General features: G+C 35.6%; 2 protein-coding genes across 8 annotated transcripts; both read left to right on the top strand.

Moving 5' to 3' along the window:
• Positions 1 to 2,327, top strand: LOC117626445 (60S ribosomal protein L18a-like protein). Of its 3 annotated transcripts, XM_034358143.1 has the most exons (4): positions 13 to 412; positions 944 to 1,019; positions 1,722 to 1,836; positions 1,992 to 2,314. In XM_034358143.1, exons 1-4 carry the CDS (start codon positions 199 to 201, stop codon positions 2,049 to 2,051), a joined length of 465 nt encoding a protein of 154 aa, XP_034214034.1. In that variant the 5' UTR covers positions 13 to 198; the 3' UTR covers positions 2,052 to 2,314. The 3 variants fall into 3 exon arrangements, with proteins under 3 accessions (XP_034214036.1, XP_034214035.1, XP_034214034.1); XM_034358145.1 differs by lacking the exons at positions 1,722 to 1,836; positions 1,992 to 2,314 and adding an exon at positions 1,462 to 1,656 and having other exon boundaries at positions 1 to 412; XM_034358144.1 differs by lacking the exon at positions 1,722 to 1,836 and having other exon boundaries at positions 3 to 412; positions 1,992 to 2,327.
• Positions 2,328 to 5,284: 2,957 nt separating this feature from the next.
• LOC117624195 (polycomb group protein EMBRYONIC FLOWER 2) lies at positions 5,285 to 15,850 on the top strand. Of its 5 annotated transcripts, none has more exons than XM_034355335.1 (22): positions 5,290 to 5,633; positions 5,769 to 5,916; positions 6,051 to 6,106; positions 6,198 to 6,312; positions 6,481 to 6,640; positions 6,728 to 6,796; positions 7,480 to 7,619; positions 7,841 to 7,903; positions 8,086 to 8,207; positions 8,869 to 8,933; positions 9,234 to 9,286; positions 9,673 to 9,726; positions 9,810 to 9,869; positions 10,344 to 10,390; positions 10,510 to 10,631; positions 11,592 to 11,630; positions 11,704 to 11,842; positions 12,628 to 12,676; positions 13,465 to 13,515; positions 13,669 to 13,748; positions 14,519 to 14,608; positions 15,401 to 15,850. In XM_034355335.1, the coding sequence occupies exons 2-22, from the start codon at positions 5,791 to 5,793 to the stop codon at positions 15,519 to 15,521; spliced, it is 1,821 nt and encodes a 606-aa protein (XP_034211226.1). In that variant the 5' UTR covers positions 5,290 to 5,633; positions 5,769 to 5,790; the 3' UTR covers positions 15,522 to 15,850. The 5 variants fall into 5 exon arrangements, 4 of the variants coding, with proteins under 4 accessions (XP_034211226.1, XP_034211229.1, XP_034211225.1 ...); XM_034355334.1 differs by having other exon boundaries at positions 5,293 to 5,633; positions 13,432 to 13,515; XR_004585301.1 differs by lacking the exon at positions 15,401 to 15,850 and having other exon boundaries at positions 5,285 to 5,633; positions 13,460 to 13,515.
• The last annotated feature ends 384 nt before the right edge of the window (positions 15,851 to 16,234 follow it).

Here is a 16,234-nt window from a genome sequence, read left to right on the forward strand (position 1 = left end):
AAACACAAAAAAACAAAACAAAACAAAATAAATCCGTTGACTTATTGACTCTTTCAGACAGCTCCCAACTTCCCCATCGTGCAATTTCTCCCAGTCTTAACTCCTAAGAAACTTTTCTCAAACTCCAAATCACAACACAAACAAATTATCTCAAAAAAAGAGAAAAAAGGAAAAGAAATAACAATTAGAAGTAAAAAGATGGGCGAAGATGAAAAGAAGAAAGGAGCAGCAAGTGATCATCAGCAATATCCGCATCCACCTGAGTATGGAACGTTCCAAGGCGTAGCCAACTATCCGCCGCCGCCACCGCCACCGCCGACAGGATTCCCTCAGCCGGTTCCGCCGCCTGGAGCTGCCGACCCTCCTGCTCCTCATCCTCAGTACTACACTCAGGGATATCAAACTGTTCAAGGTATGGCATCACTTTGTTTTGTTTAGCACAAAGCACTTAGTTTGTTGATATTTTTGGGTTTCTTTTTCTTGTTTAGTGGAGCAAGGGCATAGTGTGAATGAGATTAAAAATGGGGTTTTGGTGTATGTTGTGATGGGATTCTAATTTGTCTTTCTGGGTTGGAATTGGTTTGACTTATTTAGTCATTTGTATGGATAGAAGTAAAGACCATACTTTTGAGCTTCGACCAACCTCAATTTTTGGCTATGGCAAGTATCCCCTTTTCATTTGCAGAGCTTGTCACTGTTTGATTTGCTGCTAGTGACTAGATCAGCTCTATGGTGGTTGTAAAGGGTTCTTTCAATTTTTTTTTTGTGTTTGGAATTTTGTGAGTGGATGACTTGGGTATGTGTGTTTGTTGCTTGCATTCCATTTTGTGTTTTGGGGTTTAACTGGATCTTCATTCTTTACCACTCTTCTTGATGAATGATAAATAGTTGTTGTCATAGATGCTTTATTCTATATGATTAAATGGCTTTGTTGTTGTTCTAGGCTATGCAGTTGCTGAAGGAAGACCAGTAAGAGAGCGCCGCCTTCCTTGCTGTGGTATTGGCTGTGGCTGGTTCCTGTAAGTTATACTGTTTTGTATTTGAAATAGCTTTCCATAAGTTGATAGATATGAGTCATATGACATTGTTCTGTAGTTATTTCCAGTGTGTTTGGTTCTTATGTCCTTACATATGAAATTTCTGAATAGAATGTAAAAAAAGAAAAAAGGAAGGTTCCAAACAACTTCCAATCTCGATTTATTGGTTAAGGATTTAAATGGCACTGAGCTGATATTTTCAACTATCATGGTTAGGATGATATTTGAGTACTGGAAACCTTTAATCAATACATGGCAAGCAAAGTTTGATCAAGGCTTCTTAATGTTCTTAGTTTTATTGAGCAAAATGGTTTTCTATTGTGGAAATGGTCAAAATAGCATAGCTTGAACATTCTCTTGTCCACGTACTGGCGGGCCGTGGACACAATTGTAGTACAAAAGTTAACCTTTCTTATGTTCAAAGGTGTGAAGGAATTGAGATGTGCAGAAATCCAATTAGCCGGAGAGAGTGTTTGGGGCGTGAATCAAAACATAGTGTTTTCATTAGGTCTCTTCCCTCATCATACTGACTATGCTTTCTTTTATTTTCCATAGAAGAATAATAGGATCTGTTCATTGCGTTATCTTCCATGCTTTGTGCTCTTCTATCTCTCTGTTATCTTAACTTCAATATAAATGTGTTAAGTTTCTAATTATAAAGGATCTATGCTCTTTATTTTGAAGGTTTATTATTGGTTTCTTCCTTGCTACCGTCCCCTGGTATATCGGTGCACTTATCATGCTATGTGCCAGGATAGACCACCGAGAGAAACCAGGATATATTGCTTGTGCAGTTGGTGTGAGTAACGCTTATTTCCTTTCATTTAGATTTTTGGAAGGATCTGTTTACACGTTATGTACCTCCAAGTTTTTTATATTAGTCAAGAACTTACCTCATGGCCGTTCTAAAGTTTTGCCTCTCTGATACTTTATTTAATACCGCTCTATGTGCAGGCTATTCTTGCTACAATTGCTATCATCCTCGGTGCAACAAAGGGAGGTAATGCCTGGTAATCTCAGAGGGAGGAATTGTATAGCTTGCAAGATTGATACATACACGAGTCCAGATTCTTGAAAGGCCATATATGGATGTCAATCTGCTTATAAGTTATATTATACTGTTTGAACTTGTGAAAGTCAGTATGATATCTTTGATGGTTTATATTTGAGGATGCTATCTATTTGTCAGTAATCCAAAGCTCCAAGTGTGAACAATAATAATCGAAATTTGTTTGGTGTAAAATTCGGAGGCCAGAGATGTTACCTCATTAAGTTTCCCTCCGATCCTAATCAAGAGGCCTTTCTTTTGAGTCAACGGGGAGGGAGATTTGAACTTGAGACGTCTTTCTGTATTGGGGAAAGAAATATCACAATATCAACAGTTTGTTGATGAGAGACTCGTATCAAAAAATATAAAGAAACCATAGAGCCTATTGATAAGCAGTGGTCGGGGTTTGGCCTTATATGTACTAACAATCTCGTCAACCGATGTACCAATGTGTAGGATTTGTAGGAGAGTTGTGTAACAGTTTATAAAAACTTTTAAAGATCATGTATAAACTTGGAAAATAATCAAAAGTTTGGGGACATGAGCTGTGACTCTACCTTAATCTTAATCTATGATGTTTCCTTCCCGACAGGAATTAACAGTGCAAATTGCGAAGCCCATGTTGATTTGATTGCTGTAACTAACCTGGACTCGAGTACCTTTGAAAGCATTGTTTTTTCAGTAGAGTGATATAACTAAAATCTTAAGTTTTTACGAAGAATGACAAATGATCTTCTTATGTATGCACACATTTTGCTCCAATTGTATCATAAAAACAATGCAAATCCTCCAGCTATGCCTGGTTGGTTCATGTCTATTTATAATTCCAAAGTTGTATCAATCCATCCACGGACTTATATTCTAGGCCAGTGGAAACCAGTGATCTCAAGGTTGAAAAACCCCATAACACCTTAGTGGTATGTGTGAGAAACCCTATCCCCTCCCCTGTTCCAATCTAGAATTTGACTCTGGAGATTTTGATTCTTCCCACGGCTATGATTTTTATCGTTTTCACATGTTTGTTGAGCGTGTACTTTCCTTGACTGATTCATCAGACCTAAAAAGGGTTAGTCTCAGTACTGAGGTTACGGACTTTGCTCGCGTTGAGGGTTGGATTTGTACTGTAGTTAGGCGTAATGTGATTGACAAGATTATAGAATGTTGGAGCAGGAATTGTTGTGGGGTGAGGCAAGCATGCAGGTCCAGTTCCAATCCCTTCAAAGTTGGAAAAATTGAATGAATGAAAATATATATCCGAGTCGTTTGCTGTGAAGTTCTTTCCTATCACTGTTGAACACGACTTGAGTTATGATATTTTTGTTCATTCACCTATGTTAAATCTTGATACTGCTGGTGCAGTAATGGGTTTTGCCATGAACACTGCTTGAATTCCAGACAATTTTATCATCCCTGATGTGTCGCCTGCCATGAACACTGCTGGTTTTTTTTGTGTGGAATTGTAGAGGCTGCTCTCGTCTCGGCCATCTTTCTACCATCAGTTTATCTAATCTCCAAATGCATGATCGTTTTATTTTAACTGAAATATTTGATCCACATTCATCAGATTCTTATCTAGTTTGTTGGATTTATGAGTTCCCTCAACGTCATATTCAAAACACTTTGACTTTGGACTTTGTTTTTCTCAATCCAAAGTCAGGCTGCTTTGGTTGCTGATTGGTTAATTTTCCAAAATCAGGGCTGCTCTGGTTCCTCATAGGTTAATTATGGATAACATTTCCAATTGGGCATGAAATCTTATCCACTCTGCCCCAAAAGAACTTTAAAAATCTCGCCTGACTATTAAAATTTAAATTAGATATGAAAAAAGCTTATTATAAAATTAGTTGGGATTATTTATTTATATGCTTACAAAAGTTTAGTTTCTCTAATGAAATGGAATAAGAAATAAAGTTTAGTTTCTCTAATGAAATGGAACAGTCCCGATCTCTTGGACTACAAGAGTCTAAGAGATTTGTGGTTACCTACCGTTGGATGTAAATTCAATGGTTCAAAATTTTTTTTAAAAAGGAGTACAAGAGTGAGTGAACTGTTGAATTTACATCTAACGGTGAGTGACCGTAAATTTCTTGGACTCCTGTAGTCCGAGAGATCAGGACTGTGAAGTGGAATAAGAAATTGTAGTAACACAAATCTTAATCCATTGAACCCAAATATTAAAATAACATATGAAAAAAAAAAATTATTAGAAAAACCAAACTATAAACCTCATCACCTTCTTCATCAAATCTTCAATTACTTACTCTTACTTCTCAATGGTGAACACTTAAGTAATAAAACCTAAGTTTAAGAAGTTATTTTTGACTAATGGAGGGTTAAATCGTGGTTTGGAAGCCTCTAAATAAGGTATCAATTGACATTATTTTAGTTTGTTTTTGAAATTATACAAATTTCACGAATTAGTAGGGTGGTTTTATTTCGTAAGCTAGTATCAAATACATATATATCTTTCAAAAGTTGGTCACCAAAACTATCATAAAAGGTTTGGTGGCTTCCCATCAAACGAATTTAGACTCCAAAATGAAAATGAAATCTTCAATGGGAGGTATCAGAACATTCATTTCGTTTTTTAATAAACTAGATCGAAACAAAAACCTGAAAATTCTGCCATATTAAAAAAAAAAACTCACAACTTCATCAGAAAAGCAAATCCTAAAGCCTTACAAACATACGATAAAGAGACACAAAATTGAAAAATAAAAATAAAAGTCATCAATCTAAAGCGAGTCATTCGCAATACAAAATATCAATTAGGTTCGGTGTGTGTAGTGGAAATTTCCCTATTATTTCTCTTTTGGCAGTTTCTTTATTCTCTTAGGCCCTGTTTGGTCCACGGAATGAATTTGAGAGGAAATCATTTCCTAAGAGATGGGAAATGGAAGATTTACTTCCCACGTTTGGTAATACTGGGAAAGTAACCGAGAGATATCACTTTATTTGAGTAGGAATGGAAAACAAAGTTTGTATAAATTTTTAATTATACCCATATTAAATCAAATTAAAAATAAAATGCATTTAATGATTTATTGTAATTCTAAAATATTTAATGGGAACAAAATTGTCATGAAAAATATTTATTATTTTCCCAAACTTTCCCACGAGGAGAGAAAACAAAACCCAAATTGGGAGGGATGTTTTCACTTTCCTTCCTACTTTTCGATGGGCCAAGAAACGATTTCTCATGCCGTACTTATCAAATATGAGAAAGCAATTGATTTTCCATCTCCAAATCTCCTTTCCCACCATCCAAACGGGGCCTTAGATTTCTCTTATGCTTGCTTTGTTCACTCTTCGAAAAGACGAAAGAACACACCCAGGCTTAAGCTGCCAAGGGAAGCAAAGAAGAAAAAACCAGCTACGAAGAATGTCAGCGTAACGCCACAAGCAGTGAGACTCTGAGAGAGTCTGAGAGAAGCGTAGGCATCGTGATTTCGATGAAGAATAAAGCACAGAAAACCCAAAGGGCAGAAGCGAAAACCCCAAACCACTCAATCTCTTCATCTTCAGCTTCAATTCAACCACCTGGCTCCGTATGTTCTCTTCACTTGTATCTTTTTTTTATTTTCTCATCTGGGTTTCTCTCGCTTCTCACCAACCACTCTTTAGCTGCGACTGTTCTTCTAGCGCGGCTAAAACAATTGAAAAAAATCGAATCTTTGTTGCAGGTACGCGAGAAGCAGCGGTGATATGTGCCGACAAGACTCGCGTGTGCGAATGTCGGCGGAGGAAGAAATGGCTGCGGAGGAGAGCCTCTCTATCTATTGCAAGCCTGTTGAATTTTACAACATTCTTCAACGCCGCGCTATAAGAAATGTAGTACCTTTAAAAAAAAAAAAAAAATCCTTTCTCTATGTATATATTTATCATAAGAAAATCAAAATGTTTTCTTTGTTTCTGAATCTTTGGTTGCCAATTTGTAATGGGTTGTGTGCATTTTTGGTATGCAGCCTTCTTTTCTCCAAAGATGTTTGAGCTACAAAATAGAGGCCAAGCACAAAAGGAGGTAATGATAACAATAAAAATTTCAACTTCTGTACATGTATAATTCGTATATGCTAGATTTTACTGATTGGGTTGTTGTTGGCTGAACTTAGAATACAAATGACAGTTTCCATTTCAAGGAATGAGAAGGAAGGTGTACAAACCCAGAATCTCTTTCCTTTGTACGTGTTTTTGGCCAGATTAGTTCCTGATGTCGCAGTTCCAGAGGTATTTGTATGCAAATTTTTAAGTTCTTATTTGATGATCCGTGTGTTGCTTAGTGCATCATGTTATGCCTTTGCTAATGACATTTGGCAGCAATTTTTGGCGGTTTAGTTTACGGTTTTATCTACATATATCTGATACGAGTTCTGTCTTTTTGAATGTATAAACAAGTATTCTGCTACATATCGATTCAGTCGAGCTTGCATGTTAAGCAATTCCACTGGGGTTGATGGGAGCAGTCAACTTCAAGCTAATTTTATTCTGCCTGACATTAATAAGCTAGCATTGGAGGCTAAATCTGGCTCACTTGCCATCTTGTTTGTCAGCTTTGGTATGCATTCGTGAAACTTTGATAATATGGAAGCAGATTTTATGTGGATGTCATTGCAATCTTTGGGCTCATATATTATCCTTGCAGTGGGAGCACAGAATCCATTTCGTGGAATCAATTTATCCAAGGGTCCTGTGGATATGGCTTCTTTTCCTTGTAAGTTAAGCCTTACTTGCTAAGCTTTGCCACATATTCAAATTTTGATTTCATTTTGACATGTTGTTTAACAGATTAAACGTTATTGGCTAACTTAAGTTAGGAGTCATAACTCTGACAAGTCTGACATCTTTTTGCAATTTGGATTTATTCACTTAACTACATAACTTTAAGTTCTACATGACATAGGCACGTAGCACTATAGAGACCATATGTTTAACTGTTTGAGCCTTTTACAACTTTATGGAATTATTGGAGTTAAGCATCTCTGATTTTAAAATTGAACTAGAGATAAACTGGAGATAAAGTTGTTGATACAATTCTGAAATAACTCAGAAATTTTTTGCAAGGCGTAAGAAGAAGAAAGACATCTCTTGTCAAGCTCAAATTTTATAATTTAGAACCATAAAGATAAAATCAGATCACCAATCACCCAGGGGACCAAGTCAAAACTTTAGAGTTTTGACATATTTTACCCAACAATAAAAAAAGAAGACATGATGAGTAAGTTTCGTGCCCTTTTCTAATCTCAACCGATAATAAATGGTTTTTCACACCACGATATGTGGAGCGAAAGGTGAAGCATTCTTTTTTACTTGTAATATTGAGACTTATTTTCCAAGTTTATTCTTCTTATACTTACGAGATTGATTACATAAATCAATATCGATTTTACTTGGCAGCAAATGCTGGAGGATATTGTCTGTGGAGCCAGATACCATTGGAATTACTGTATATCTCTTGGGAAAATTCTCCTAATTTTGGTTTGGGACAGAGAGCTGAGATGATCTCAACTATTGACATGCACTCTTGCTTCTTGAAGGTATGGCGTCATCAGATGACTCTTGAATAACTATATGTCTTCTTCCTTGACAAAGAGGAACTGGTTAACAGTGTAGCTAAACCAGACTTGTAGTTGTCAAAAAATAAAAATAAAAATCATTGTTCTCTATTTGAATCTCTTATTCATGATTGGACCAAAATAATAGACCTTCTTTCTTCCACTCTCAGTTTGATTTACATGTTCCAATTTCCCTCTTGCAGTTGAGCTGTTTAAATGAGGATAAGTGCCTTATGATTGCAACTCCCTATAATCCAGAAACTGTTGTATGTTATCTTCTCAGTGTTTTCTCCTTTAATTCAATAATGTTGATCTCTCTCTATCTATATACACACGCGCGCGCACACACACACACACACACACACACACACACACTATCCAACATTTCTCTTCTAGGCAACTGTTGCTGATGAATATATGTTACTTTTGGTTGTTTGGGCTTTCAAAGATCCTTTCCCAGCAACTCCAGGTCATAATTTCTGCAGAGGAGTTTGGTGCTAGGGAAAAATCTCTTTATAATACATACACACGTAGTGACATTCCTTCTACATTGTTATCCCATATCATTCGGTAATCATCATCTCTCATAAAGTAACTATACCTGTTCACACCATTCTTTTTGTTGATTCTCATTCTCTGCTTCCCTTTAATTATCGTTGTTAGATATTTGTTTGATAATTAACTAAATGCTGTTTCAGCATGGTGGCTCTACGCATTGAGTATTTTGTAGCATAACTATTTGATTTCTTTGCATCACTCAGAAAGTCAAAAGCATTAATATTCAAGGAAACATGCCAATTATGAGGCCAAATTTTGTGTCCTGTTTTTTTCAATGTTTATTCCACATTGGTTTCTTCCAGATAGTACCCTCACAGTACAACATATTTGTTTGACTAATCTATATGTATTGCCTTTTCAAATATGTAACTTATACTTGGTGTTTGCATCTCAACTCGCATTTTATCAGTTTCCGGTTCAGTTTGAATTGAAGTGGTTAATCAATGGTCTCTTGGTATTTGTCCATAAGAATAGATTCCATGAACATAATTAGGGTATACTCCCAAATAACTTCTTATAATTCATTTTCTTATATTCATGGAGAGGACAAAATCTGTGAGATCTTAAGCTGATTGTTTATGATGCTTTGGCTTTTAAGTCAGGATGTAGATTTATTTTGTGTTTCAGCTCTTGACCGTATGCTTAAAAACTGCTTGTTACTTGTCTTGTCCAGGTTAAGGGCAGGAAATGTGATTTTTAATTATAGATACTACAACAATACATTGCAAAGGACAGAAGGTATTAATGATGTTTTATAATTCTTGGCAGCTTCTACTTATTGTATTTTCATTCTGTTACTAGTTTAAGATCTTAAAGTTAAAACATGAAAAATAGTAATGTTATCCTGTACTTCCATATCCTTGTCAATAAATATAATAATATTTTAAAGTTGGACAGTAATATAGTTTTGTTTTTTCGAGGATTTTTTTTTCTCTTTCCCAAATTCTGTAACTGAGATTTTTTCACTTAAAATATCCTTTGTTCTTTTCACGAAATGCATTCCCTTGCTTGTGAAATAATACTTTGTTCATCTTGCAGTGACTGAAGATTTTTCCTGTCCGTTTTGCTTGGTTAGGTGTGCAAGCTTTAAGGTTTGACTTTCTCCCACATTCTGTTCGTTATTGGTTATTATGAGATATTTTTGTTTTAAAGTGAATTAGTTCTTCACATCCAACAGCTTAACACATTACCATGGTATCAAAGCACATTACCATGGTATCAAAGCAAAGTTCCTGTGTTCAATTGTGACTCACTTGCTTCCAAATTTTAAAAAACATCTACGTGCCCATTCGTGAGTTTGAAGTCTTGGCCCACACTTGAGGAGTGTTAAAGTGAATTGAATCTTTGAGTCCTAATAGCTTGAGCTTTTAGGATAAGTAGGAATTTAGCATTCTGGAAATGAACCAATAGCTATTGAATTTATGTCTTTTATTTTTAAAAATATCGCTTATTTATATTTGTTCAATCTTTTTTATAGGGTCTGAGACATCATTTGTGCTCATCACATGATCTCTTCAACTTTGAATTTTGGGTTGGTAATCTTTGAGAATCTTAGTGGGAATTATAGTCATATAAATATGTTTCCGTGGCTACTAAACTGATGGGTATTGATAGGTAACTGAAGAGTATCAAGCTGTAAATGTCTCTGTGAAAATTGATAATTGGAGATCTGAGGTATGTATATTTTTATTTTTATTTTACACCTTTTTGCATGATAGAGCGGAAGTAACATGTCTCCATGATCAAGTTCTGCATTAACAACCATATCTCTTATCCATTCAATCAAATTTCATATACGTTGCGTATATCAATCACTATCATTACCTGAGGAATTGCACAAATTCCATAAAAGGAAGCTGTCCCACTTGATTAATTTCTCCTAGAATCAGATTTAGGGGAATTCATTATAGTATATTTTTTCTTATTTCTTTGGAAATACATGTGGAAATAAATAGTAAGATGATGTTGGCTGCTGAAGATGACAGATGAACCTGCATTCTTTTTTATCATCTTATCAAATGCTGACTGAACAGAATATCAGTTTTGAGTTAATTTTTACAAAATAATTCTCTTCACAAATGGACATACAAACAAAATACACAAATCTCTTAATTACTAGCTATAGGAATTTAAATCTTTTCTCTTCAGATTGTTGCTGACGGTGTTGATCCTAAGCTACAAGTATTCTTTTCTTGGTAAGTTTTCGCCTATTTATTCGGCCATAGTTGGGCCCGATAAGTTTCTTTTAACCTTATGTCATTTAGTTGAGATATATGAATGCCTTAAACTGAAACAAGTGCACATCATTGTCCAGTTCAAAGCCACTTAGACGCAGAAGACCCAAGAACCTATATCAAAGTTTAAAGCACGTACATCCTCATGTCTTACAGTCTGACTTGCCTGCAGGACTCTGTGATCTTTCAGACAAGGCTGATGGTACACGTTCTTTTCTCATGTTCTCATGAACAATCTGAATTCACTCTCAGCTCAATTATTTTGAAAAGTTTGAAGATGATATAACGTTTTGTTGTAGCTCTACCTTTTTTTATTATTTTTAAATACGTATTTATATATAAATCATATTTTGGGCGGTAGTGTGTTTGTTTTAAAATCGAAGAGGACTGTAAGACATACAAAAATGATGAAAAAGATAGAATAATCAGGCCCTTTGAACTCTGCAATTCAAACTGTCTTTTAGTGAAGAATTATTTTCTCCTGAATTGTATGGAAAAGATATATCTTAGTACTGAACTGGACATGAATAAGTTACTTGTGTATTAATCCCTTGAAAAATAAGTGCGTGGTGCATCAATTATGGATCAACCAATCCTCTTGCATGTCTTGATCTAGTTGGTTGGATTATTGTTAGGAACTCAAAGTGTTCCTGACATAGTGAATCTGATCATGTCCTGCAACATGAAATTTTCAGCTCCAGACTGCAGATGAGATATCATTGATCTCCTGGAGACCTATGTAGTAACCTCCTTCAGGTGCCTACGAAGCATCCCTCAAGTACTATTTCTTTTACGAAAAATTCACGTAAAATTAGGCCTCGGTAGTTCAGGAATGTTTCTGTTAGATTTTCTTGGGAGTGAAAAGATAAACATTTATTATTTTTTCCATGATTTTGGATGTAGATGGAAAAGGTAGGACCAACCAGTTGTTTCATTCTTTCTGGGAATCCAATTAGAAATGACCCTAACAGATGTATTTAACACGTTTGATTAACATTTTATATTATTATATTTTGAGAACACATTGCATTCTAATTTTTTATTTATCCTGATCTTGAAAAGAAGTTTGGGGTATAGTATTCTTTTAAGCAGACTGAACTAATATCTCCTAATGTGCTCCTTTTCCGGATATTGTTGCCAAACACTCAACTTCTTTGCTCAGATGCTCATTCTAGTAAAGGTGATAAGGCTAGAATATCAGGTAGGAATGGTGTGCAGAATGATATGGTTGGTGCTGTGTCTGCAATTTGTTTCATGCAGCTTTAATGTTGCAGGGGTGTCAAGTTCCCTACCGCAATCATGTGCTGATCCTGGTTGTGTTCAATCAATATCTGGAAACAATTTTGCACCTCCTGCAATGCTGCTGTTCGCAAAGACAAGAAAGTTATCTGTTGAGCGTTCAGACCCTAGAAAGTATGTCTATCTTTCTCTCTCTCCTATATTCATGAAAAAAGATGAATAGTTACTTATGTGGAGCTATCTCATCCAAGTAAAATGATTTGCCTATTTCATCAAAGTCAAATTTATTGCCTAGTTGAACTGTCTAAAGCTGCATGAAGTTTTACCTGGCCATGAGCTACCAGTCTAAGGCTGTGTGTGTTAAGGTCCATCATCTGTTGCTTAGACACATGGCTACTCGTTCTTAATCTATCATGTGAACGTAGTTAACAAAAATTCAGGTAGGGCTGTCCACCATCCTGAACCTAAACCAGCTGAAGCAACTGAGTTGAACGGACCTGGAATTGGCGTTTTCAACTGGTTTTGCTTTGGTTCTGTTCCTAATTTTCTGAAACCAAAAGGCTCGGTTCAGGCATCAGGTTATGTAGTCTAAAACTCGATAGAACCAACTTGAACGGATGTGTATACATCTGTTTATGTCATGTGAAATATAGAAGGTTATGCTGCTTTTGCATGCATGGGGCCTTAGTTGATGGATGTTAACTGTTGCTCCCAAGCTGCTCTAATGTTAACTTGTCAAATCTACACAGATAAGCACACATAAATGAAACCATTCATGTGTTGACATGCAGTGTTTTGCCCTGCCAATCGATCAGCACTATTCATACTTTTACATTAAATATGTTCACTCTGTTCTTTAAGCAAGTACTATGATATTTTTCATATATCCTTTTGCACGTGGATTATAATTCTTGCATGTTGCCCACATATGAATATATATTTTTTCTCTACATTTTCAGCTGTGCACTCCTTCGGAAGCGACAGTTCTTTCACTCACATAGAGCCCAGGTGACAATTACTTATGTTATGAATGATTTTGTGTTATCACCGAACACCAATTATGTTTTTTTGTTTTGTTTTTGTTTTGGAGTGAACTTTCAATATCATTTATAGTGCAGTTTCCATTTTTGGAAGCTTTTGTTGAGACTATTATGGTGTGACCAGCCATAAAATTATTTGTTTCCACTTAGCACTTGAACTTGTATATCATTGTAATCAGATATCTGTAACTGTTATGGTATGACCATATACTTTTTGTAAATAGATCACTTATAACTCATAAAAGATACAGACCTCCAGGTCATGCTTTTTTTTAGGAGGAAAAAAATGCTTAGTATGATACTGGGATAAAAATGCTTAGTATAATGTCGCGTAAGTATAACGCCGTAACATTCTGTGGAAGAGAAAATGGAACAGCTGTTCAGATGGTTACATCTTGTAGTTCGATTTTCCATGTGTGGTATATACCAAACATTAGACTACGTTTTACAATCTTTGAAGTCAAGCACATTGACTAATCTCTTGCTTGAATAATTAGCAAACCTTGTTGTGAAACTCTAGTCTTAATGGTTATGAGAAATAGTGGTTGGTGGATTGACTATGCTAGCTACAGCTCTTCAGCTGCCCCAAAGTAATCTCTCTTTAAAATTTTAAAAAATTAACAGTAGATTCTTTTTGGCCCATATTTTTAAATGACAATATTTTCTTAGAATATATGCAGCACTGTATTTTAATTTTTTTTTTTAATTTTGTTATGCTTGAAGCCAATGACATTGGAACAAGTTTTGTCAGATCAGGATAGTGAGGATGAGGTTGATGATGATGTTGCTGATTTTGAGGATCGAAGGGTATAATAACCGAACCTCTCTCTCTCTCTCTCTCTTGTGCAATAGCATATTTTGCAATATGTTAGCAGTACTATACATTGACTTGGCACCTTGGTTTTGTGGGATTTTATATTGAAAGCAAATGAATAAGTAATATTTTACTCTCTGTTGTAGATGCTTGATGATTTCGTTGATGTGACTAAAGATGAGAAGCAAATGATGCATATGTGGAACTCCTTTGTGAGGAAGCAACAGTAATTTTCTCTCTTCATTTTGCTCATTTTCTATTTTTCCTTCTTTTGCTTTATAAGGTTCTTTATTATTTTTGTTTAGCACCTTGTATACCATCATATTTGATAACATTGCAAGTTAGATCAACAAATAAGACACATTCATGCTAAGTCCATTGGATGAGATCCTAGAATACCTCTGAAATTATGGTATAATCATATGCCTTAAAGAAAAGTCTCCTATGGTTTGAGGCATTCCCATTAAGTGCGTATAGAGCATCCATCATGAGCCAAGTCTATAAGAACACTGTATTTCGAGGAGTATGGTTGTGGCGCTTGTAGGGATGCTGCCCCACTGTATGCTAATTGGCTCAATGCAAGAAAGCGTTGATGCTAATTATGGTCAGGGAAGCTACATGAATCTTTTAAAATTATCTCCATCTGGAGCCATAAAATTGGCTATCATATTGTATGTCACTAACTTGACTGATGTAATACTAAGTTGAAACCTAGTTTGGAATTGGATTAAAGCGTTCACGTGTCTAGTGCATAATTACTAATTAGAATCTAATGCGTTTTAGAGGCTAGATTTTAGAACTCAACATATAGCAGACAAGGATGCTGTTGGATATCATGGCACTTTTGCCAGGTTTCTTCTTTTGCAATAAATATTTCTCAATGATGAGCAAGCTCCAGATACAAAAAATAAGGGACAAGTTCATCTTCTTGTGTGTGGAACTACATTAGTTCCCTCTCGATTTTTTTTCTGAAATATTTTGTTTTAATGATGGCAGGGTGCTGGCCGATGGTCATATTCCTTGGTCGTGTGAGGCATTTTCGAGATTGCACGGACATGACCTTGTCAGAGCTCCGGCCCTGATATGGTAATGGTTGCGCTCATTTGATTGTCAATTGTTGTCATGCATATCACTCGTGGTGAAGTCTGCCTTGATATTCTGGTAGTTAAATGTCATAAAGTGATGACCTAAATAAAGCCTCACTCATGGACTAAAAAAGTTAAAATTAAAAATTAAAAAGCCCCATGCCTGATTTGGTGACTATCGAACATAGAAACTCCATTTTTTGTTGGTTATTCTTATTTGTTGCTGTTTGTAAAGTCTGGCATTTTGCATATTGATATTAGACCTTATCATGGCCCGGCCATGACTATTTAATATGATGGTGGCTGTATATTTTCTGGTAACAAGATCATGACACTTTGGCACAATTCTTTAGACCTAGTTTAAGTATTTAATTACTTTTCTTTCTTTGGCTTGAAGTTTAAGGACTTGACTTTCAAATATGAACAGTTGAAATGCATAATGAGTGAGAGTCAGTGACATCCTTGTATCTGGTTTTTTAAATCTATAAATCGAGTTTGCCCTTGCTCCCTCCCTCACCTATTCAAACATTTAGTAAAAATAATTGGAAAAACACCTAGTATGCATTGGACTGTTGCACATAATCGATGGATGATTGATGCTTTGAGTATGGCTATGATATACAGTTATGTGGCATGACATGCAAGGAAGATACTTTTTCTCAGTAAAAATGAGCTTATATCTATTTCAGTTAAATGGTGCCTGTGTATGCTTGTGTTAGAAGAAAATGTAATATTTATCATGCTTTGCTTTTGATGAGAATATGTGAATCTCAAATGACAAATCACTTGTCAGGTGTTGGAGATTATTCATGATCAAATTGTGGAATCATGGTCTTCTTGATGCACGCAGCATGAACAACTGTAACATTATTCTTGAACAGTGTCAAGGCCAGGCTTCGGATCCGAAAAGTTAAAAGATTATTTTTTTCATTAGATTCAGGCGCCTTCTTACCAATGTGCTGATCTCAGTGCCTGCATTTTGTATTATGTGCCTATTTTCATGGTTGGGCTGAAAGCTTTTTCCATGCCCGTTGCCCTGCTGTGATGAGCTGTGCGATTTTTTCCAAATGAATGCAGAACTGTACAATCCGTCTCTCCTAACCTGAGAAATATATGCAAGTAGAATTATGAGCAACAAAATTTCAATTTGTTATCTGTGATGTAGTGTTCAGACTACTTTTCCTTCACTTTTGTGACTTAATTTGATTATTATTTGAATAAAGCTAACGAAATTGATAATAAATGAGAATAATAGTATAATACTATGTACTCCACTGACATATAAAAATAAGATTAAGTTACGTAGTTTTAAGAAAAAAGCTCCAATAATGCACGCCACAATAATGGCAAGTCGTCCTCTCTTGGCCTGATTAAAAAGAAAAACAAGGAAAAAGGGTTATAGAACATGTTTTGATCATGCATTAGATTGAATTTAGGGCAAGCCTCTGGCCAGTGGGTATGTCTTTGAAATTGGTCAGTCCATGGCCTAAAAAACTAATGTTTATCCATGTTGAAGATTCGTTTTTACTCCTTTTGGGATTTGTTACTCCAACAAGCTCTTAAAACTCATCTCTCTGGTGCTTCAAATTTCAATAAAAAAAAGAAGGTAAAAAGACTGAGGAACATG

Source organism: Prunus dulcis, chromosome 4 (assembly GCF_902201215.1).
Source record: "Prunus dulcis chromosome 4, ALMONDv2, whole genome shotgun sequence".
Classification (NCBI taxonomy): Eukaryota; Viridiplantae; Streptophyta; class Magnoliopsida; order Rosales; family Rosaceae; genus Prunus; species Prunus dulcis.

Excerpts from the sequence above, each read along its gene's own strand:
- LOC117626445 (XM_034358143.1), top strand. The coding sequence starts at position 199 with ATGGGCGAAGATGAAAAGAAGAAAGGAGCAGCAAGTGATCATCAGCAA. Across the intron at positions 413-943 it reads GGGATATCAAACTGTTCAAG|GCTATGCAGTTGCTGAAGGA; the intron begins GTATGGCATCAC and ends TTGTTGTTCTAG. Across the intron at positions 1,020-1,721 it reads ATTGGCTGTGGCTGGTTCCT|GTTTATTATTGGTTTCTTCC; the intron begins GTAAGTTATACT and ends TTTATTTTGAAG.
- LOC117624195 (XM_034355334.1), top strand. The coding sequence starts at position 5,791 with ATGTGCCGACAAGACTCGCGTGTGCGAATGTCGGCGGAGGAAGAAATG. Across the intron at positions 7,904-8,085 it reads CCTATAATCCAGAAACTGTT|ATCCTTTCCCAGCAACTCCA; the intron begins GTATGTTATCTT and ends GGGCTTTCAAAG. Across the intron at positions 10,391-10,509 it reads CTACAAGTATTCTTTTCTTG|TTCAAAGCCACTTAGACGCA; the intron begins GTAAGTTTTCGC and ends ATCATTGTCCAG.